Source organism: Orbicella faveolata, unplaced genomic scaffold, assembly GCF_042242905.1.
Source record: "Orbicella faveolata isolate gen_17 unplaced genomic scaffold, um_ofav_v1 contig_2, whole genome shotgun sequence".
Classification (NCBI taxonomy): domain Eukaryota; kingdom Metazoa; phylum Cnidaria; class Anthozoa; order Scleractinia; family Merulinidae; genus Orbicella; species Orbicella faveolata.
The window spans coordinates 9,319,822-9,343,942 of NW_028301547.1; the positions used below are offsets into that span (position 1 = coordinate 9,319,822).

The 24,121-nt window shown below is 41.6% G+C and overlaps 1 protein-coding gene, 1 long non-coding RNA gene and 1 pseudogene across 3 annotated transcripts in view; 1 reads left to right on the plus strand and 2 right to left on the minus strand.

Moving 5' to 3' along the window:
• Nucleotides 1–1,220: 1,220 nt before the first annotated feature.
• The window catches only part of LOC110064211 (uncharacterized), a 38,008-nt pseudogene continuing 15,107 nt past the window's right edge, over nucleotides 1,221–24,121 (minus strand). Inside the window, exons 5-6 of the transcript XR_016207166.1 lie at nucleotides 16,575–17,174; nucleotides 1,221–7,066 (exon numbers count right to left, since the gene is read on the minus strand). The product of XR_016207166.1 is annotated as an uncharacterized LOC110064211 (transcript). The remainder of the gene's footprint in view (nucleotides 7,067–16,574; nucleotides 17,175–24,121) is intronic.
• On the minus strand, nucleotides 8,823–10,959 carry LOC149111878 (uncharacterized). Its single transcript, XM_089289460.1, has one exon. It carries the CDS (start codon nucleotides 10,957–10,959, stop codon nucleotides 10,609–10,611), a length of 351 nt encoding a protein of 116 aa, XP_089145586.1. The 3' UTR covers nucleotides 8,823–10,608.
• On the plus strand, nucleotides 21,462–24,081 carry LOC149111879 (uncharacterized). The gene is made up of 2 exons (XR_016207170.1): nucleotides 21,462–21,541; nucleotides 23,722–24,081. It is a non-coding gene; the product is annotated as an uncharacterized LOC149111879 (long non-coding RNA).

Sequence of the window (24,121 nt, forward strand, 5' to 3'; positions counted from 1 at the left end):
ACATATCTTCGAGACACAGTTTGAAAATATTTGAAGTATCTATCATGTACATTTACGATAATTAAGCTAAAACTATGGCTGAAAGTTTTAACATACAGAATTGGCATTAGTTATTCCATAGCGTCAAATCAAATTACTCGAAGCATCCAAAAACGGAATAACTGATTGCGTGACAATGTCACTCTCCAAGAGTTTTCGTGAATCAATGTCTAATGTTATTGCCTTATTATTGTTGATTCTTTCCGTACACATTTTAGGTTTGCATGCAAAATAAAAAATTTCAGTGGTGATGAGCTGCTATCGACATTTGTCTAAATTTGAATCAGTCATTGAAAAATTTAGACGAATGGTCAGAAGTTGAAAATAGGAACAATGGAAAACATGCACTATTGAAAGCGAATGTGAGTACTAATGTATAAGTATCGTCATATCTAAAAACGGCAAAGGCTGGCATCATGTAAGGGAGCGTGTTGTTAGGTTTGTAAAGTAGCGGTAGAGCAGAAAGAAAAGCTGTTTCAATTTTCTTTCTTTTCTAAAAAATCTCCTTAAAACTGCTACAAAGCGAGGCTAGTCGTACCAGCAAAGCCTAATGTCAGAGCCCGGCATACATCTTCCCTCGAGTTGTGAACCCATGCAAGTCACGCATTTCCTGGAACTGATATATTTATGTGATGTTAATGTCTCGTAACATCAGCTCGAAGACCCATAAACGCATATTACTTTTCTCTCACAGGTTTCTACATCGCTGCGGACACCAGTGATAGGAGATTGTCTGTGACAGGATTGGATAAAAAAAAGAGCCCCATTTTGTGATTTTATTGTCAGCTCGAAAATATAGCATATAATAAGTTTGGTTTTTGCCCAACCTATTTATTAACCTTGATATTTTTTACCATTCGCTAACCTTCACAACAAACAAACCAGGCAAGAGTTTCGTTGGCTGATTGTGTACCCATGCTACACAAAGTGCGTATGCGAACAAAGTCGAAACAAAGGAACTAGCCAGCTTCCTCAATGAGGTTTGTGTCAGGGTCAGATTTGTACGTCCCGACTGACCGAAAGAAGCAACCCAATATCAAGACCGACCACTGCGGGTGATCTTGCATTCAATCCCAGGGATTTTTCCCGGGGATTTGAACACTTCACGGGCCTGCCCCTGGGACTAGTCTCCTCAAGTGCCCTGATCTGTAACCGTGACTTGTCACTCACTATGAACAACGTAAACAAAATTAGTTATTTATTAACTTGTCAAAACGTTTTACAATCTTCATAAAACTATCATAAAACAGTAGTAAGACTACTAATGCGTCGTATCTTAACACTTCGTCAAGACAGAGCAACTACCAAACATGTTTATCGTTACAAATCACCACGTTTATGCGTGCATTAAAGGAGGACGCCTGAGATCTAAAGAAAGTTAGCCATTGCCGTCAAGCTATGTAAAATTCTTCTCATAAGGTACCAGAAATATATATATATATAAAAGACCGGGAACAAGTGCAAAAACACTACAGTCAACTACCAATCTGACAAGAGTTCTCTTAGTCTGGAATGTACAGAGCTTCATTTCAGTTTACTCTCTGAAGTTTAGAGGCTACCCTGTCCAGAATCAGTTTCATATAGTTGAGAAAAAAAAAAACCTATTTCAATTGCAATAAAATGGTGAACAGCTAGCGTTTCTAAAAGGCCAGAAGCCTGTAAAAAAAGATTGTCTTCCTACTTCTTGTTAATGTTATAAGCCATTTATAACGTCTAGACTCAAACGTTATTTTGTCACACATTTAGAATAAGGTACGGCTACTTAAACTTCTAAGAATACTATTACGGCTACTTGCACCACTTACAATACTCACATGGTCACATTTTTTTTAAAATACAGCTTACTCATTTTAAAAGTTGAGCTAAAAGAAAGACCAAAGACGTTACTTATGCATTGTAGCGACTTGATAGTGAACTCAAAATGTAACAATTTGACCAGCAATGCACTGCAGTCCAAAAGTTACTACCTAAAACTTAAATGTGATGCTTTCTAACAAATAACAATAAAAAATAGAACAAACGACTTCTACAGTTGTGCCTAGGCCAGGCAGGTCAGGCATGTCACTGGTGTCCCACCCACCTGGTTGGACATCAATGCCTAATTTTCTATTGTAATCTATTTATTAACAAAAACCTTTGTAATATCAGATCTTAAAAGACTGGCCCGCCTAGAGTAGCAATAGCTATACGCAGGCCAGTCTAGCTGTAAAAATGTAAAGTGAGGAACGAAAATAAAGATTATAGTAACTTGGTAGTTAACACGCAATTTGACCAAGCAATGCATTTAACAGTCCAAAACGTCTTAGCGAAAAATTTACGCCATTCTCTTTTAACAAATAAATAAAATGATAAAAAAATAATCAGAACAAAACACTTCTACCAAGAGGTAAGGAAACCTGTCTAGGTCAGGCTTCTTGTTTTCGTTTTCTTGTTGCCAAGGAGGGCACCAAAGCCTAATATTAAGGGATAGGAACTTGAACCAGTTATTAGTTATACTCTATCCATATTAAAATTCAAAACTTTCAAACCCTAAAACATGTTACTTTTAAATGTTACCTTAAACTGTGACTAACCGTTGCAAAATATCTACCATCCCTTGAATGGAGAAACATGTTTCTACACAAACCATTTTTTTTTTCTAGCATGCTAAATACCTTTTCATAGATTTTGATCTACAACAGACTTCGTTTAATTAAAGCGATAAATGCGATATAAAACTGTAAATGAATACGATTGCAATGACAACATTAGCAGATACGTTGCATCAATCTGTAAATCTCTACCTTCGCTGGCTATACTGTCAGGAACAACAAAAAAAAACAACAGTTCTGTAACGGGCTTACTGAGGCTGGTAAAATGTTGTCAACATCTTGGACCACGATTGTGGGAAGGACCCTTTTGTTTCTAAATTTCTTGCAAATAGAACCCCATGGACGACACAAGCGTGGTTGATTTCCTGCATATAGCCGGGGCTACAGTTCAAAGGGACCATCTTGTGAATGCGCACAGTTGTATAAATTATTTGTGAATTCGGATATTGTCAGGAGCGTTGGACAAAATCCAGTGACGTTACCCATTTTATCAAGGGCAAAGGTGAAAGAGGTTTTATCGCATTGGAGGGCCGGCACACCAAGAGTCAAGGAAAATCTATAATGAACGTAAAGTATCACTGAAGAAACAAACAGAAGTCATTTTAAATTTGAATTAGTTTTATTTCTTACTAACTCACTGACTGTTGTTCAAACCACAAGCTATACAATCACAGCATGTTTTTAATCGAAAGTAGCAAGGATAACAGCAATTTGGCAAGACTGTAGCCCTCCTTTATCTTCTTAGTGAAAAATCAACTTGCAAACAGAGTGCAATTTGTCTGAAACATTAGTAAGATAATAATGACTATCTTATTGTCTAATTATAGTAACGTAGCTTGTCAATTCACATCAATGCTTCTTCGTCCTCGTCTTCAGCTTTAATTGGCTCTAACCGTGCAAAAGCATTTGTCAGCTTTTTGTGACTATGGACGACTCGAATCACCTGATAGCCAATCACACCACCCACAGTGAGCGCGCGAATAAAGGACTTGCCACTCCCCTTTATGCCCCAGTAAGGCGTTTCTCGTTTTCTGAAATCTTTGATTTGGTCTTCATCTTTGTGGAAAATAATGTCATCAGTGACAAAGTTCTTTCCCTTTAGCGCAGAGGTGTTGTTGAGAACCACTTGATATCGCTGTTCACTTTGCATGTAATCGGCAGTGGGATACTTGCTCATGTAGTCATACTTCTTGGCTGATTCGTGAGCGATGGAAACGCCTGCTATGTGGTTGATACTGTCATCAAATAGAAGTTTTCTGCACTTTTCAACGAACTCTTGCTCGAAAGCTTTCATCTCCTCTTCTTTTGCGACATTTCCACCACAATCCTCAGATATATGTGTGAAAGGAGAATGCAAAAGGCCTGGGTTTTTCAAAACTTCAGCAAATCGTTTGCTATCGATAAGAAGGAACAGGGCACTTTGTTTGGTATTAACGCCATAACCTGGACATTTTTCCATCATCTCAGTAACCAAAACGTATTTTTCCTGATTAGATAATTCTTTCACGGTCTTCTTCAGGCACGTTTGGAAAACACGTTGACCAAAAAGGAGGCCTCTGGCGAGTGAGCACTTATGCCACTTGCGATCATTTTCGTCAAATTGATACATAAATTGGACATCGTCGTCTATCGTCCAGTACAGGGAGAAGTCTAGGCATTCTGCTAGGCTTTTGATAATAGCCCTGGTCACACCAATTCCTCGTCCCTTCTGGGGCAGAACAACGTACGACACGTTCCGTCCTGTTGGAACCTTGAGGTCGTTCACGGTAGACTGAACAGTTTTTAAGTGATGTTCCTCCACGACAAGGAAAATGTTCAAATCTAAAACATTGCCTCTTTTTTCTTCTGTCACTCCTTCCTCAACCGTCTCACTTTGCTCCTCTCTTAAGTCATCTCTGCTCCACGGGTCTTCTTCAAGAAAAAAGTTCCCTCGGATCTCTCTGCTTGGACCAGGCCGGACTGTAGGCATGAAAATTGGTGCTATTTGCTGCATGGGATCTACCAATCCATTACGAATGCCATCAAGCTTCTTACTCATCTCAGAGGAGACCAACACTTCAAGACAGAAGCCTTCTTGAGATCGCTTCTTTACGTAAATTTCATTGTCAGGAAGAGCTTGCCCAGGAACAATTTTACAGGAAATACAAGATTTCTCATAAGCAAACAAACGTTTTTGAGCTTGCTTCAGAAAATCGTCTACTTCTGGATCACGAGGTTCTAGGGTTAAGCTTGGGTCTAGTTCAATATTGAAATGGTTTTTGTCGCTAAGTACATTGACCAAGGCCTTTGCCCACAAACGTTGCTTCTCTGCACTCTGTGCTTCTCGGAGTACCAAGGCGTCTTTTCCAACGCTTAACCTCGACTTTAGCTTCTTAATGACGTCAGATCCCTTAAAACCAGGCTTCTTAAACAGGTCTGTCACATCTTTGATTATTGCGTCATAACTGGGTCGTAGTGGTATTGCTTTGCTTTCATGAGCAACTTTCATTTCCTCGGGAAGAGAGATATCCGTCTCCACATCTAAGCTAGGATGAGGATTTATCTCACGAATGGATTTTGTACAAAATTCGATCACGATCTGTAGCTTTTGGTTCAGCACTTTCAGCAGCTCTGGTCTTCTGGCGTTGTCTAAACTTCCCAAGGCAAACAAATTCTCAACGTCTTCTTTGAGCTGTTCAATTAAGTGAAAATGCGACTTCTTGTCTTCTTTCTTCTTGTCACGGATTGGTTTGTTAAGGGAAACTGCAATGCGATTTAGAAGATCATAAAGAAAATCGACACACAGATCTGCTTTTACTTCAGGCCCAGCACTTGACCACCGTTTCTCTAACTTTTTTAATGGATTTCGGTTCTTTTCTTTCTGTACAACATAAAGCAAGTGCATTTGAGCACTGTTTGCACAATATTGCTCAACTCTGCTTTCACACAAAATCTCCACCAGATCAACAAGGTCACTTATATCTGGAGACGTAGACCAGTAGGCATTTTTAAAGTGCTCGATTAGCCGAAGTCTGAAAATCTTAAGTGATGCTTTCAGACTTTCCAAAAGAACAACTAATGTTTCATCAGAATCCAGGAAACAATACATCTGCCTAATGTCAGGCTGCAGTAGCAAGTGTTGTTGGTCTATGAAGTTTTTCACAACATACCTTACCTGATCAACATCAAGTTGCATATCAAAGTTTGGCGCTTTAACTTCAATCTTGCCAGGTTGATTCTTCTTCTTTTCTGTGGTAAGACTTCTGCCAATACGTGTTCTAAGCTTTTTGGCTGCCCAATGAACGTTCTTGAGAAATGGATGGATGGTTTCTTTGATCTTCACATTCTGAACGTGATCATTGATTACATTCTTCAAAGAGTCGAGAAATCCAGAATTTTCTGGATGAAAGTAAATCACATCACTTTCTTTGAACAACTTATCCAAGAGTGCCTCTCCATTTAGCTGAGGAAGCTTCTCTCTTACGTCTTTGTAACAGCCTGGCGTATTCCCCTGTTCAACACTACTGCACAGAAAGCTCGACCATGCCCTTTTTAGATCCTCCCTCTTTTGTTCTTGCAACAAACCAAAATTGCAAGAAGACACACTTGAAGGTTTTCTTCTGTCATTCACAAGGTGAACAAGTTTAGGACGCGATGTGAACTGCACCTCCTCAAGCCTACGGAATATATGTGCAATATCCTCTGACGAAACAGGTCTTCCCGACTTGCCCTCCTCAAAAAACAACACCACATCAGCGTTGGTCAATTCATTGTCAATGGACTGATTTCCTTGTTCATCACCTCGCCCAGGAATATCTACGAACTCTACATCAACCTCTAACTCCAGGTGGCCAGACGTTGTCATTGATCTCTTTTTCAAGACTTGGAAAACTGGAAATGGCCCTTGAAGCTCTACGCATTTTGCATCACTGAGGTTTCTTTCTTCTTTAAACTTCATTTCAAGTAATTTATGTACACGTGTCAAACAATCATTACTCAGGTCCTCTTCTGGAAACCAAACATCAGGAGTAGCACTCTTCTCCTGTTTGTGGAACAATACTTGAACCTTATTGCCCCATTTTATATTTATTGGAAGGGGTGTCTGGCTGCCTCCTATGCGGAAGGAAGGGGCCCGTATTTTACCTGATACATTTTAGGTAAACCCTGATTTAAAATAAAATTTAGTAAAAAACTTTTACCAGCCCCAAGTGGCCCAAAAACAGCGAGTGAAATGCATATCTTGCTGTCTGAGACAAGTTTGTTGTGGAAGTTGTCAATGCTTTGTCGGATTAACTTTTTTATCTTATCCGGTCCCCTAGGTTTCTTCTTGTCATCATACAGCAAGTACCAAGCACCTTCCATAACATCAGAACAAAGGCTTATTTTCTCCCACAATGTCGAATCTGTGGGAATTGCTAAAAAGCTGTACAATGTCTTCTTTGCATACACATCATTGTCTGAAAAACCAGGCAGAGAAAAAGAACTTACACTAAACAGGCATAAATAGGCACGAAAAAAGCTAAAACTATGTGCATTTCAGTACTTCTAAAAACCCACGACAGCGTCACGTTTCCTTCCATCCTTCCATAAAAAAAATAATCATAATAAAATAATATTGTGACTTCTAGAAGTTATGACCAGTGCAAAGTCAAATTATCGTAATGTTCCATTCTAGGCAACTCTCCTTAATATCATATATGGTTGTGTTTCTTACTTTCTGGGGAAACTTACTACTTTTAGCGGGTTGCTACCTTCGTGTGGTGTAACTGATTTACCCCCAAAACCCCTGTTCTTGAATCATGGAAAATCGCTTACATAGCAAAGCCTAAATTGCATTATCAACATTATATTAAGTGCTACTATGCCAAAAAAAAACATACTAGGGAGCTTACGATCCTGGACACGAGGGCTCTAAAATGCAGCCGGAAGTAAATTTTTACAAAGAAGGTATGCTTTACGTACGTAAGTCGCACTCCTTCTTGTGTCACGTCACTTCATGAACGTGAAACTGGAGGTTTTGGCTTTGCAAATACACAAGTCTTTTTCCTAACAATTTTTGCTAACTAGGAGGCTTAATTTATCGCCAAGTCTGCCGATTTTTGAACCGATGCATATTACTTCTCGTATAATCAATTAGCCAAAAATTAATGTCGGAATTGCGTTCTTTTCTCCTTTTTTCGGTTTGGCAAGAAAATTCTTTCTTCCGAGGAAAGTAAGCTACTTCCGTCCGGCGCAAGATAAATGAAGACAGTTGTCTGGTATTTCACTTTCACACTTTAAAAAGATACTGATTAACAGCTTCATTCTGTTGCGCATGTTTCAATTTGCAGTTCGTTTGCAATTTGGCTCCAATACATGCCATCAACTAGTTTTTTTCTTTGGATTTGCTTTTGCGTCAAGATACGCAGCAGTGCTCAGTATATTGACAATCAAATGAAATCTTCAGTTGAGCGCAAAGTCTTTTTATTTCATTAAAGATGTTGATTAACTTTAAATTTATGACTTCAAGGTTTTTATTTTAAAACAAAGTGTATATACACATTATACCAACTTTTTTGAAACTGGCCCCTCCAGGGGGGCTTTTGGATAAAGCACCTTCCCTAACGTTTCAAACTCATCCTTCATTAACCTTAAAACAAAATCAGTCATGCTGTTGCTGTTGCTGTTATGGTTACGGAGGTTTAGACTTTTGTCGATAGGGAACCCATTTCCTTGAATGGGGCGTTCTGACTATAATCATGCAGTGAAGTTCCGTGAAACAGTCTGCAAGCCCGCAGCCAGTACTGCCAATCGTGTGACCGAGGTGGGGTGGGATGATAGACCAAACCAGCCACGTGCAGTCAAACAGACCCTTAAGTTAAACACCCCTGACAGAGGAAGACACCATGTCATTGCTGCCCTCCACATGTAAAATGACATGGGACTGTGGTTACAATGTGAAAATGTTCGTTCCAGTGCTTTACACCACGATATCTTGGGGGCTAGCATCTCGAAATAAATAAAACATCACAAGAGCAGCTGCTAAGGAAATTGAGTCACAAAATTAAGAATGAGGAAATTAAGAATGAAGCTTTCACTGAACGAGTAAATCAAAAGGAAAAGCAAAGCCAACCAAAGAAAAATCAATTCAAAGAACCCCATGCTATCCTTGGACTTATGCTAACTCTACAATAACCATACAATTCATCAACCTCAGGTTTGCATCCATCAGTATTATTTTGCTAACGTCAATACCATATCTAGGTTGTCTTCCCTGTGTTTCGTCCTCAAGACCACATCATCCACTTTCAACAAATGGAGTATGAACTCTTCCATTTAGACTTTGTCAGCGTCAGGAATTTGGTCTATGCCGACAAAGGAAACTCGTGTTATTTTAACAAACTGGTTTAATCTCACTTCTCTCTTTCTACAACTCTCTGTTGAAAAGCTCAAAGACAACTCATACATGTGCGATAGTTCAAAGTTCAGTGATCACGCGCACGGTGCATGTGATAATAAACACAACGGTAAAGGTAGGTAAAGCACTCGTTGAGATTATAGTTCCTCTTGTTGAGCAATATCCTTAATGTGCTGTGCTGCAGAAACAGCCGCAACACGTTTGGGTTGAAACTCTCAGACTGTTGAATCAAGCACTGATACTCGGCATTCCTGGTAACTGTCACACGGCAACTCCATGGGACACAACTGTTGGATTGCTCGCTCAAGGAATGATTTCCCTGCCCTCAGTCTTGCTGCACTGACAACACCATCTCTGCCCTTGATAAGCTTGACTACAATCCCGCGGTTCTATTTCCCTCTGTTCCATTCGTCACCTTGAATCAGAAGGACGTCTCTGGTCTTAATCAGCAGTTTTCCTTCCTGGTGGTTGAGGTTATGCCTTTCTCAAAGGCTCCTTATGTACTCCTCGGTCCATCGGGTCCACATAACATCCTTGCAGTGACGGAGATACCTTGCACGCTTCCTTAAATCCTTGCTTTCAATTGCATCAGGATTGTCTTCTGCAACTGATTGGGTTGACCAAACATCATAGCATGTGGTGTCAGGGTGGGTAACATCATCTAGATAGGTAAGAGGACGGTTGTCAAGTGTGATTTCAATGTGTAGGATAACCTCTTCTAGCTCACTCCACACGAAATTCGTCCCCCAATAGACTTGTAGAAGGCTCGCTTGAAGAGTCCCACCATCCCCTTGAACTGACTGCCCCACCGCGGTGCTCGGCTCAGTTTAAACTACCATGTGATGTGCTGGTGTGCCAGGTAGTCCTGCATCTTCTCGTCTCTCATGACGCCCCAACCATTTGGAGGCTGCAACGAAACGCTTTCCATTGTCAGAATACACCTTTTGTGGCCTCCCTCTTCTGGCTATGAACCGCTTGAAGGCTTTTATGAATTCTTCAGTGGTTTGGTTGCTTAACAGTTCCAGGTGGATAGCTCTGGTCAGACTACAGGCAAACAACAGGATGTAAGCTTTACGATCTCTCCTCTTGTTGAGTCTGTATGGTATTGGGCCAGCATAGTCCATGCCCAGCACTTGGAAAGGGACTGACCCCATGGTAAGGTCAATTGGCAGGTTTCCGGGTGGTGGACTTCTTAAGGTCTTTGCTTGGAACTTCTTGCATCCAAAACAACCATTGATGACTTTCTTGGTCAACTTCCTCAGTCGAGTTATCCAATAATCACTTCTGATAAACGCCGTGCGACCAACTCCCCCATGCAACGTCAGCATGTGCGCATCTTTAACCAACTTCTCTGACAACACTGCACTCGGTGGTAAATAGATTGGATAATTTTCTAGTATTCTGCAGTGACACTTGTACAACCTGTCGCTGTTCTTTTGCAGGTTGAGGGTGAGCTTGTCTTCTTCGAACTTTTCTGTTCCGCTTGAGCTTTCTTGCGCTCTTTGAACCCACCACTGGACTTCCTTATCGGTCTCGGATGTCGTCAGAGGGCCCATGAGTCTCGCTGATTTCTTCTGCTTACAATTGTTCAAGAATCGTTTTTCAGAAGCTGTTTTTCTCTAAAACTTCATCAAGGTCGTCCTTGGTCTCCGCAATGGTGGCAAAGATCTCTTTCATAAGTTTGGCGTCCACTTCAGTTTCTTTGTTTGGTTCTGTAAGTATGTCACCTGACCAATGATCAGGCTCTGTCAACCATTCTGGCCCATTAATCCATAGCTTGCTTAGCTTGTCTGCTTGGCGACCTCTACTGCCAATATCAGCGGGATTCTGGTCGGTACCAACATGTCTCCATTGAATGTATTTCATATCTTGTTCACTCATTAGCCACAAAATGTTTGTAGGCACTGCCTTCTCTGATCCAACATAGGGCCACAGTACTATCCAGCCATCCATGGACTGATCTAACTGGCTGGCCTTCTAGGGTGTTCTTCACATTTTCTACAAGGTTCGCTGCCATGTGTGCAGATACAAGTTCTACTCTAGGAATGGTCAGGCCCTTCTTCGCCAGGCGTGATTTTGCTCCCAGTAGCCCTTGGTTGACACCGGAAGCTTGATGGACCACTGCATACACGGCAGCTGCAGTTCCAGCCCCACTTGTGTCTCCGAACGTGTGTAAATCGATCGCTTCAATAGTTTCCTTAAAGCCTACCAAACTGCGTGGGACTTGAACGTGGTCTGGAAGGCTCCTCCCAATTTTTTTTCACTGCTTCGAGACGGTCTCAAGTACTTTCTGGTCCCATGGGAGGTGTTGGTCACAGACTTCTCGATACAAAAGCTTCCCCACAAGTGATACTGGTGAAGCTACACCAAGTGGGTCATAAACTGAAGCAAGGAAGCGCAACATTTCTCTCTTAGATACTTATGGGAAGGCCTCTCAGAATGTGACAGCGATGGTGTCTTCAGTTTTGTTCCATGGTAGCCCCAACATCTTGGTTTCTCTGGGTTTGACTCCATGTTCTTCCTTGGCATAGCTTTGTTTCCTGTCTTCTGGTTCACTGCTTCCTTCTAACTATGCCTCGTTTGAATGCCATTTGTGTAACTCTAACCGTGCTTCTCCAAATACTGTGACGGCCGATTCTTTCAGCTTGCACACCTTCTCTGTTGTTTCTCCACCGGTGATAACATCGTCAACGTATAGACTCTTCTTGATTTCTTCTACTGCACTTCGCTATCTTTCTTTCATACCTTCTAAGTGTTGATGCAATGTTCCTTCTAACGAGAGTGGTGACCGGACAAGTCCAAACAATGCATGGGTATATCTCAAAACTTCTACATTCAACATTTCCTTGTCCTTGATCCAGTGAAATCTCAGGGCATCTCGATCCTCCGATTGTATACGGACTTGTAGGAACGCCTGCTTGAGGTCACCTGCCAAAGCTACAGGTTTCAATCGGTTTCTCACCAGAATGTCCCACAGCAAGTTTTGGAGGGGTGGTCCCGTCACTAAGCAGTCGTTCAATGACGGACGTCTTTCTTTTGATATAGCTAATGCATCTAAGACGACTTGCAGTTTGGTGGATTCTGCAGACTCTCTGACAACAGTCTTGTTGCGGGATGTAGAATTCTCTTCCCACTGGATCTGAAGACACTCTCTCTAGGATTCCATTCACCAACTGGTCTTGAATAACTTCATCATACTGGGCCAGAAGGTTAGGCTCTTTCTGCAGTTTCTTGTAGAGGCTTTCCAGTCTTCTCAGACTTCCCTGTTTATTGTTTGGGACGAGATCATGACCATGTTTCCATAGTAACCCTATTTCATACCATCCTTCGTCACTGTGCTTGATTGCTCCTTAAAATCATTGTACACTAATTGCTGATCACCGTCTGGCCTGTCCTGAAGACTTAACACGTCTAGACTGCATAGCTGTGCGTAATCACTGGACGAGGTTCTAGAGAGATAAATGCTCCCCATGAGTGCTTCTTTTCCAGCCAACATCATTGTCCATCCCAGTGAGATTAGCTCACCAACTGGTTCTCCCAACTTTTCCAATCTGTAGCGTTGTGTCAGACTTAATCCTGGAGTACTCTCTTGCACCCAATATCAAATGGATGTGTAACTCTGGCTTCTTCCTCATCATTCATGACTACTCCCTGCGGGTGGGGGGTACTGGTGGATTTTGTCAGCATATCTTGGGTTAGGGATGGTCAGCAGAACACTTCTATCTACCTTACTGACTGATGCGGCCATGTTAAAATCTCCCACGATGCTTGAAACCTTGACATCATACTGATAAATCTTCTGGTTAGTCCAACACATCATCATGTCAATTCTCTTGTGCTCCATCCTAGACGCTTGTTTTCCAAGTCGCTTGATAAGAGCTGCCCCAGTGTCCAGTAATACTCATCATTTTATGCCGTCTACATGAACAACCATGACAGGGTAAATGACTGCTCCTTTGCCAGTGGCTAGCAACATCTGTTGGGAATCCCTATCACAGATTGATGTGTGTTGTCCGCCATTACATTTTTGGCAATTTCTAACGATATGACAGTCCGCAGCCCGGTGCCTTGAACCAGTGCAGTTTTAAAACACAACCTTTTCTCACTGAGGAACTTTTTCCGTAGTGCTACGCCTACTTTCTTGTCACAGTCGACTGATTTGTGCTCGCTCATTTCACAGTACACAAAGGGTCTTGTTTTCCATCCCTCTTGCCTCGAGTTAAACACTCTGTCTCGTTGCTTAGGGAATTTAAGCGGCGGTTTGAATGGCAGTTTCAATGACGGTGGTTTCTCGTGGTTAAGATCTTCATCAGGCTTTGGCGGGTTCCTCACGGTCCACTTTCGCAATGCCTCGACAAGCTGCTTTCTTTCCATTCTTTCCAATCATCGTCAGATCTCACTAAATCTCCTCTAATTCCTTCAGTGTTCAGTGTCATCCTTATGTAACCATTCATCTCCCCGAGTTTGCCCATTGCTTTAAGTGCTTGACCGTTTGAACATAGTTTTTCATAAAACTACAATACCTTGTTTAGATTTGCTCAGTAAATCACGGGAAGTGACATGATGCTGTTTACATAGGCATTTACGATCTCGCTCTCCTTTCCAAATTTTGTTTTCAAAATATTCTTTGTTCATTCGTAGCTTTTGGTGGTGAATGGGAGGCCATCTATGGACGATCGAACTTGAGCCTCCAAAAGCTCCTTAAGGTAGGAAAACTTTGTGATCTGTAAAACATTTGCCGAGTCAACTTCTGCTGCGAATTGGCCCCAAAACTGCAGCCAGTCGGCAGGTATGCCTTGAACTTGGTGATGACAAGTTTTGGCAGCTTTGCGTTGATGTTTTGCTCTTTTTTCTCTTCAGTTTTCCTTTCATATTTTAGCTTTTACTCCAGTTTAGCTTTTTCGAAACGCATTTCCTCGTCATACCTTTTCTCCCTGAGCTGTGCATCGTGCTCCTCCTTTTCTTTCTCTTTGGCCTGCATTTCGACATGTTTGCATTCCTTGATAGTTAAGTCGAGCTGGTCGATTGCCTTCTCAAACACACTTGCATGCTCTTCAATTTCTTTACCCTGTTCCACGATTTTGTGCTCCTCCTTTTCTGCCTCAAACATCAGTTCTTGAATTTGGTTTTCAGGTCATGGACTTCTTCCATTTTCTTCTTCAAAGCGTTTTGTATTCTCTCCATCGATAGAACCACTTTATCCTCGATCGCAGTGATTGCTTGTCCTTGCAATAGGTTTGAGGGTTTGCAGTTTTGTGTTGACCACTTTCGTGTGCTGATCGATTGTTTTCGCCATCCTTCTTTGATCCTGGTGGGGTCACCACTTTTGTTGGGAATTTGGTCTATGCCGACAAAGGAAACTCACATCATTTGAACAAACTGGTTTAACATCACTTCTCCCTTTCTACAACTCTCTGTTGAAAAGCTCGAAGACAACTCATACAAGTGCGATAGTTCAAAGTTCAACGATCATGTGCATGGTGCACGTGATAATCAACACCGTTAATCTTACGTCACGGAATACAATTTTCTGGTTGTGACATCAATTTGTTCACTCCACCTAATCGATTACATCTGGTAGGTACCATTAGTGCAAATTACACCAAGCAACAGTCATTTTAAAATGACAGTCATGGTAAATTTGTAACCTCTGGGGGTAAGCAATCATCAAGTCAACCACTTACCATCTAGGTGTTGATTCCATAGCACTACTAAAGAGAGCAAGAAAATTCGTTCACAGAAGAAGCTAGGAATTGCAGCCTTCTACTCAGTGTTTACAGGGCGAGAGTTGAACACAAGCTATTCTGCCAGTTGTGTGGATGTCTTCAGGTTGAAGCCTTGTAGGTCACTGAGGCCGTTAAAAAAGTTCGGACTAAGGTGCACATGCTGAAAAATCCGGAGCTCTGATAAATCGTCTTAAACGAAATGGAAGCCCATGGCAAACAGTTTGGTCAGATACTGGCTGATTTTTTGCAATTTCTAACAAATGCCAATTGGAAAGTACAACTGCACAAAGGGAGGAGAGCTCTCTACAACACTCTCTAACACTAGTTCAACTAGAGGTTCCCCCAGCACTAAGTACAGGCAGTGGATAAATGAATGAGGGAGCAGTAAGTAAATGACTACTGAACAAAAAACTGGCCACATTGAAGGAACCATTTTAACAATAAGAGGTGTCTCTAAAGATTGCACAAGGAAAGTTCTGGACTCTGCACCTAGAGAAACCTTGGAAGCCCAGCTAAACTTCAGCTCTATTGTGCAATAGCACACATGGCCTGTGAGGCTATGATGCCTTTAAATAAGACAATTACAGTATACGGCAAGTAATAACAGAACAAACAAATTTGATTTCTTCAAATCAGACCATGCAACCAGGCACTACAATCATCGCAATTTATTTAAAATGATTTTCCAGGAGCTCTCACTATCTCAGCAGGGAGAAGAAAAATCAATCACACAATTGCCCATCCTTTAAGAGAAAGACAGAGTGTACTGCAAGCGTACGTGTAGAATGAACACACTCGCACAGAGAGTTATGGCCTCCATGCAAGGACTGTGTTCTCAGGCGTTCTTGTCTTCCTTCAAACAGATCTCTGTCGATCTTTACCAAGTAGGGAGGACAGAACACCAGACAGAAGATATATCTTTGTCTATTCACCTGCCACGCTACAAGAGTAGAGCTATCAATGGGTAGAGTAATCGCTTTGACAAAACATAACATGACAAAGTTGCATGAATCAAAGGGTTCAAGGGTTAATTGTTTATGTGGGAGTCCGAAGTTGCAATGTCAATACCGGACTTTGACAGAGGGCTTAAGTTAACACTGGAATTCTGATTAACGGTAAACGGTGGACGGTACTGGAAACGATTGCTACCATGATATCTCGAGGTTTGAAGGCTCCTTACAAGACCAGTAACTATGACAAAAAATGCTCCAACCCGACTAATTGCTCTGAGAGGAACAATGTTTTTTTTTTTTTTTCAGCCTGTACTTATTACTTACATGTACGTGTATCTTGGATTGAACGTTTTACTTTAGATCTTGCTGAGATTGTTATGGATAATTGCCATAGACATCCCTTTTCAAAATTGTGTTACTATTTCCTGATAAAAATAGTTTTCCTGACTAATTAACTGCGAAATGCCTGGTAAGACAGCAGCCTCCAGCTCCCCCCTTACAGCTGTCGTTTCCACCCATTAATTTTAGACTGCTCAGCTTTCTTCGGCAATGTTATTGAAGAACGTTTGTTCTGGACACCAGCGGGTGAAAGACAATGGGGAAGGCCTAGAAGTAACTTGGAGAAGGTCAGGAGAGAAATAACTTAAATTTAATCAACTGACTTGGAGTAAAATCCAAAAAGTGTACCAAGACCACTCCCACTGAAGAAAGACTGCAAAGGCCTCATGGGTCCCATGGCATGACAAGGACTGATGATGATATCCGTTGGTAAATTTTGTTAAAATTAACGGGTAAAGTTTAGAGCTCCCCACAGAATCCCCCTGTTTCAGAGGTAGGCCTTCTTTACAACATGCAATAACAATACACGTCATGCAATATGTATTCTCACCAATAGTCTTGTAGATGTGAGATGCAATTTCCTGGGCTCTAGCTTGAGTAAGATCATCAAAACTTGAGAGTGGAAACAAAGACTGCAGGCGTTTCACTATCAATCCAAGCTCTTTAAAGTCTGTTTCCAATCCAACTGGCACAATGATGACTTTAACATTGCTGGAGTATAACAACTCGGAAGACGAGATAAGGTCTTCAGTATCTTCTTTGCCTTCCTCATTTGAAAACTGCTTTCCAGCTGTGATGATAATGACGAGCTGGTATTGGTTTTGACTTGCCGCCTTTATTGCAGTGAGATTGTCAGCTGCTTCTTTCAGTGCCAAATCCATTCTTCTGCATTTACTCCGAAACAGTGTTTCAGTTTTTAGTTCACCAAGTTTATCAGAAAACAATTTCTCATCATCTGAATCAAATGGTATCACTGTTTCAGAGTTATCCCCATATACAACCAGGGCAGCTTTGGAACACTCTGAGGTTAAATTCCAAGATTGAGCCAGATGTTGAACAAAGTTAATCTCTTTCTTAATTTCTTCTTTTGTCACACTTGAAGAATAGTCCAAGGCGAACACAACATCAGCACTGAATTCTCCATTTGCAGCTGCAAAAGCAAAATAACTGAGTCAGGTACATGTAGTGATCTTCCTGAAAGATACATGTACCTATAACAAGATCAAGCATTATACTAGATACATGAACCACACGTACATGTAGCAAAAATGTCACACAAACTCTTGTAAACAGAACTCACTATAATTTCACAATCAGGAGTAATAAATTTCAGTTAATCTACTTCAAAGCACCTTTAGGTAAATAACAGTCCTTCATGCATGGTACACAACTTTACGATAGCTTTAAGCAATGCAAAATCCTAAAACAGTTTCTGGTCTCAAAAACAACCTCTATGAGACAGGTTACACTGTCTACTTTCCTAAAAATACATACATTAGTACACTGATATGCAACACTTTTGAGTGGTATACATGTACCGAGGAAGATCCCATGTATTTTCTCAGTCTACACATGAGCCTTTAACATGAAGACAAAAGTTATACCACACTGAAGAAAATGCATGCAGTGGCCAACTCAATCAATGCAACATACACGCTGTGCATGATGGGCAGGTTGGGTCTAATATCATCAACAGCAGATTGAAACAACCATAAAACAAGGCCAATAGGAAGCGTCCTTCTTTGTTGTACGTCAAAACGAACACAGCTTCCATCACAACCACAATCTTGGTTTTCATGCCAAATCAAACCCTTCCTGTGGTCGCCAAAGAAGACTATCAGCCTAGCGGTGAAACAGACAGAACCAAAGTACAACACTGGCAAAATACAGACGTCCATTCCATGTTCATCCAACTACTAGAATGTTGCAATGAACAGCTATGCAAGGACATAACGAGCAATGCAGGTGACTTGCCCACTACCAATGGTTGCCCGGGTACAACTACATAACATGCACCAACACAGAGACAAAACGATTCGTACTTTTGGTTTCCACGTTCATGCCCAAGCCAGCATTTGTAAATTCCTGGTCAAGTACTCTGGCTGCGACACTGAGGTCAACTATAGAGAAAACATCCTGCATAATGTCCTAACGTGTGCCTTAGCCGACAATAAGATCCAGTTGGACTTGCTAGGTGACAAGAACCAGGATATGACCCTCCAAGAAGAGTTTCAATTTGCTGAGGCAAAAGAGGCTGGCAAACGATCTGCTGGGCACTTGCTGCAAACCCAGGGAGCAGATGCAGCCTTCAGCCAAAACCACCGTGCCCAACAGGACGAGATGAAGAATCGCAAAGTCACCAACAATGAACACTGCTCCTACTGCGGCAAACGTGGACATGGCATGAGCGCCCAAATCAAAATCAGGAGGAACACCTACCCCCGCCTATGGCACAATCTGTGACCACTGTGGCCGAGCAAACCACTCTGCAACCACGTGCTGAAGCAAAGACAAACCTATCAAACCACCACTGCCTGGTTCATTGAGCAACCATCCTCAAGATATAGAGAGTGCCATCTTTGACTCCCTCTGCACAGCAACCAACTGCAGCCACAATACAAGCACACCTGTGATATCACTTGACCACCAACTGCATAACCATCTGAAAGACCATTTGGTTCAACAGGCATCCCAACCTCATTCTTTCTGCAATGTCATGGCAGCTGCTCACCCGCGTGATTATTTGGCCATGGGGTACAAAACCCCCTCCCACCTGTTATCCACAATCTCTGTGACTCTCTGCTATGACAAACATAGGATGCCAGAGCTACCTAGTCAATTTGTAAGTTCTCTGTCACCTCGGTCTGCATGAAGACAACCTGATCCCCGTCACCATACACATGCATGCTGCCAACAATGACGGCATCCAGATCCTTGCGCTATCACACTGAGATTCTCCAGCAGATCAAAATTTGGTCAGCCCCTTGACACTGGACAAATGGTGTTCATCACAAGTGACTGTGATAGATTATTCCTCAGCTGGGAGGCCTGTGCAGCACTAGGCAAAATCTTGAAGCACTTCCTCGCCATTGGTGAGACCCTCCAATCACAAACCCTGACCAGTCCAGATGCTGCATGTGATGCGACAGAACAACACCCCCCAGAACCTATCCCACTCACACTTTGCAACTATCCTCATGGTCATACACCAGCGCTAAAACCAACGAACCCCTATTCCCAGAAACTGAAGCGAATCAGATGCAATGATAACATTGGCTTCTGGATTACTACAAGTCCAGTACCTTCATTAGTGCAAGCACCAACTACTGCCCCAGATGGAGGGCATTCCTATGCTGCTTATGGTGGACCCTAATGCAGAACCTGTTACCCACCACACCCCTGTACCAGTACCACTCCACTGGCAAACAAACATGAAAGCTGACCTCGACAAGGATGTTGCCCTAGGTGTCCCAGAGCCAGTACCAGTAGGGCAACCAGTGATGTGGTGTCATTGCGTGGTAGTGTGTGAAAAGAATGGCAAGCCTTGACGTACATTAGACTTCTAGGCACTTAACCTCCATGCCACCTGCAAAACCTACCAGACACAGCCCATTCCATCAAGCCCACTCTATACCCAGTGGCAAAAAAAGATGACCATCTTTGACTGCTGGAACAACTACCACAATGTACCGCTGCAACCAGACAACCACCACCTCATCACATTCATCAACCCGTGGGGACGATATCAGTACAAAACTGTATCCCAGGGTTATGTCGTGCCAGCCAATGGATACTCAAGACGGTTTGAGGAAATAGTCTCCCGGATCCCCTAACAAGACCAAATGCATTGATGACACTCTCCGCTGGGCAGACAAGCTAACTGAGAGCTTCCTCCAGGCAGTTGACTGGCTTGACCTCTTTGCAGACACAATGCCATCATACTAAACCCAGACAAGTGTGTGTTTGGGGCTGACACTGTCGCGTTTGTGGGATTTGAGCCCTTCTGGCAGTGTGCACCCATGAAAGAAGTATCTAGATGCCATTTGCCACTTTCTGAGACCTGCCAACATCACTGATGTGCGCTCCTGGTCCGGACATATCAACCAGGTGTCATACGCCTTTTCAGCAACTGAGCACATGCTGCCATTCTGCCAGTTACTCAAACCTGCAACCCCTTCAAGTGGGATGATGAGCTCAACTGACTTTTGAAAGAATCCAAATTAGTGATCATTAGCGAGATAGGGGAGGGAGTATGCATCTACAATAAATCCAAGCCAATTTGCCTAGCCACAGACTGGTCCCACGGTGGCAGTTGATTCTGGCTATCCTAAAAACATTACCAGTGCCCATCCAATGAACCCATAAGCTGTCACACAGGCTGGAAAATCACACTAGTCAGTAGCCGATTCACTCATGCAGATTAATCATGTTATGTACTAGTGGAGAGAGAAGCACTTGCCATAGCTGACACCCTTGACAAGGCAAGCTTCTTTATCCTGGGTTGTATTGACCAAATAATCACCGTGAAGCAAAAGCCCCTACTGAAGGTGTTTGGTGACCAGTCCCTAGAGGACATCTCTGATACCACAGGGTGAGACGAAAAGGCTGTCCGATAGCCCGGGACTAGTGAAACATCGGTTGGGCTAGTGCTGTCTTATCACAGGTTGCCCGACGGGCAAGCATGAAGTGGGCATGAGTGAAACACTGTTGCTTTTTTTTAGCGGAGCCCCATACCCATATAGGGAAGAAAAGGAAACCCATGAGTTGATTTTCTCATGGTTATTATGGCTAGCGGTATTGCTCGTGGGCGCGTACGCACGACGGCGACGACGGCGACGACGACGACGACGACGGAGTCGCGCAAGATGGCGCCATACTCCAGCTAATAGGTTGACAGAGACATGCACCCTCGGTTTATAGCGGGAGAATGCCATTTTTCTTGGCGGGATTTTTAAAGAAAAACGATAGCGGAGGTTGATCTAATGTTTTTAAGACAGGGTTGCACTGAAGCAAAAAACAAGCACGAATTAACAGGCAAAGAAGTAGCGAAGAAGATCGCGAAAAAGACAGAGTGGGCCAGCGCTGGGGAAGGAGGCGAAACAGTACTGAACAATGCCGTGAATTATAGCTAGTCAAGGGCTAGAGAAAGGAGGTGAAATAATACCGAACAATGCCGTGAACCAAAGCTAACGAGGGCTATAGAAAGGAGGCGAAAGTACCCGACAATTGATTCAGAAGACTGCCGAACTCTCCATGGCCAAGTTCAAAATTCGCGCGAACGTGATGCTGTTCAGCCGTGCAAGAAAATTCAAAAGTCACATGATTTGGTCAGGTGATGAACAAGAGAAATCAAACGTACCCGAGTGTTTTAGAGAAATTACAACAGTAAACGTAGCGGAAAGAAGTGGTTGATTCTTTGATCTATCGAAAATATAACTTCAGTTCAGTCTTCACAACCTTTGCTGCAAGTTTCTGCCTGGAAGATTTACACTGGCCGAACTGAATTGCCAACTTGCGGTAAGTGACTTTTGTTGTTGCGTTTGCTATGAAAATTAACAAGTTGCCTCTGCGACATAAGCTTAGCTAAGCTTATTTTCAATTGGAATCCATTAAAAGTCTTCCTTATTTGAAGCCATGCAGTAAGAGATTTTAAAAATTGCATCGTTTTAATTTCGCTCGTCTCTAAACAATAACACGTGGGTCGCTTTGGAGGTTGCTGTAAGTTGTACACAAATAAAGTTTTCTGTCGATTTTCGTCGTCAACTTAAGCTTATAACCTCACGTCTAAAAATAAGCTTAACCAAAACCGTACTTGTAAACACGGCCGGGCGAGTTTTGAAGTTTTCTCTGTGTTAGTTAGCACTGCCGCTTCGTAGACTGCTAAAATTTTTTCTTCTGTTGTTGTTGAAAACCAAGAAAGGTCTACAAACCTTTTTAAGCCGAAGCGAACAGGATTTGCTAAATTTACTTTTGTTCCTATGTGAATATTTGCATATTGTGATTACAAAGTATGGAGATTTCCTTGTTTTGTTAGTTCAATTTATTCGGTTTGCTTTTGTGAATTCCGAGGTTAATTTGGTTGAAGACTGGTAAAGCCACTGCCAATAAAATGACCGCAAAGCTAAATTAAGCCGTCGGCAAAAATACAGACTCTCAGTAATATTCGATCAAATTTAAGCGTGAATAATTTTTAAACTTTAACACTGCAAGCTTAAACGAATTTTCTTTATCCTCTCTTTTATTCGGTCACCTTTCATTGAGAAGGGATTTGCTGTTGATACTCGAGCTCAGATGTAGTGATATGCATCTTGTGTTTATAATGTAGATTTCCTCGTTTTATTTTGTTGTCTGTCCAATTAGTTCGGTTTGGTGAAATGCTTATATAGTCCAAAATGTCGAGTAGACGATTATGCATGGCAATACTGTCTGCAAATAAAGCTCTGCTTTGATTTTGATTGGCTATTTCATTTTATTTGTGCCATTGCTTTTGGTTGGGGGTACATGGACCCTATTTTCTTAATAAGAGGTTATTCCCCAATGCGGTATTTACATTTAATATGGAAATGTTCCCAAAAAGTGAGATGGTACTAATTAACTCGGTAAATTGAACAGTGTAATAGAAGTTCTTGCCCTAACCATTTCTCGGTAATAAGAATAACTTTTGTATAAATATATACACAATTTAGTGGGAGAGAGCATTCTCCTATCTCCACTTTCTTTCTCTCTGCTCTCTTTTTCACACTAATTTTTTATTAACTAACTTATTAAATGAATGTCACTGACTGTTTTCTTTGTTGTGCATGGATACTTTTTTGCTCGTCGAAGAAAGTTTCAGTTTCTTCCTGGCTGTACAGTTTCCTTTGTCCTCTCCTGTACCAATTCGTTTGTGATATAACTTTGTGAATTCTCTATTCTCCTTAAATTTTATCTCATCAGGTTGATAGAATGCACTCTCAGAGTGTTCCATCATTGTCTTCAGTCGCTACAATTTTCCGGAAAAAAGCAATAGTTTTGTTAATTTCCTTTTACTTTGTGTTAGGACTTTTTAGCATGCCTGTAATTGGCCCATGGGCATTACGGGAGAATAATTTTCAAGTAAAGAATTACATTCGTTTTAGTGTTGAGTATTTTAAATTGTTATGAATTAGGCATTTATTTTTATTTTTATTTTTTACATTTTTTTATTTTAGTCGCACGCAATGTTTTATCATTTTACCGAGGTATACCGTGTAAATATAAATAATGCACTGGAATTGGCCAATCAGAGTGTGCATTATATCAGCTTTAAACACAAACCATATATAATAAATGACTTGTATGTAAATGATATTTTTATTACAGAGAACTGGACAGGGCAAGAACTTCTCCTTATTTTGTGAATTTATATATTAATTCCTCTCAGTGCTGTCAAGATGTCTCAGGAACCTTCATTTCTGATAATCTATTATTTTCCACCATACCTACAGCACAGAAGCTCACCAAATCCTAACTGGTAACTAACATGTGTGTATCTCTAGCCTTTGCTGTGTGCTACATGTATATTCTGTTATCCTGCCTTAACTGTTAGAAACAATTTTGACAGAGCTGTTTCAACAGTTTCACTTCAACTGATTTCCAGTAACAGCGCTACATGTAGCAGTGTTATTGAGTATGAACTTTATGGAGGATTTTAAATTTTTATTTTTTTATGATTACAGACGACAACAAAATATACATGTGTATACATAACCTGATGTTGGTGTTGGTTACAAACCGTAGTTCATAATAGTCATCCTATTACAGGTAAGGGGGAAAAGTTCAGAAAGTTTAGAACATTTCTTCCCCCAGCACACCTTCTGTCTATAGGTGCAATAATTAAGAGGTTATATATATATACGAAGAGTAATGTAAAGTTACTGTATAAACTTAGCATTAAAATCTGACATTTGAACGCCTCCTTTGCTAAAGTTAGTCACGATTTAATTGTTATCACTCCCTGCGAATTCATAGAGATTCCAGAGGCAAATTATCACCTAATGTGGAAGTCCTGTCTTCAAGTGAGGGAAAATGACCCAAAAGAGTTACAATGAAAGTAAAAAGAATACATCGTTTTCACGT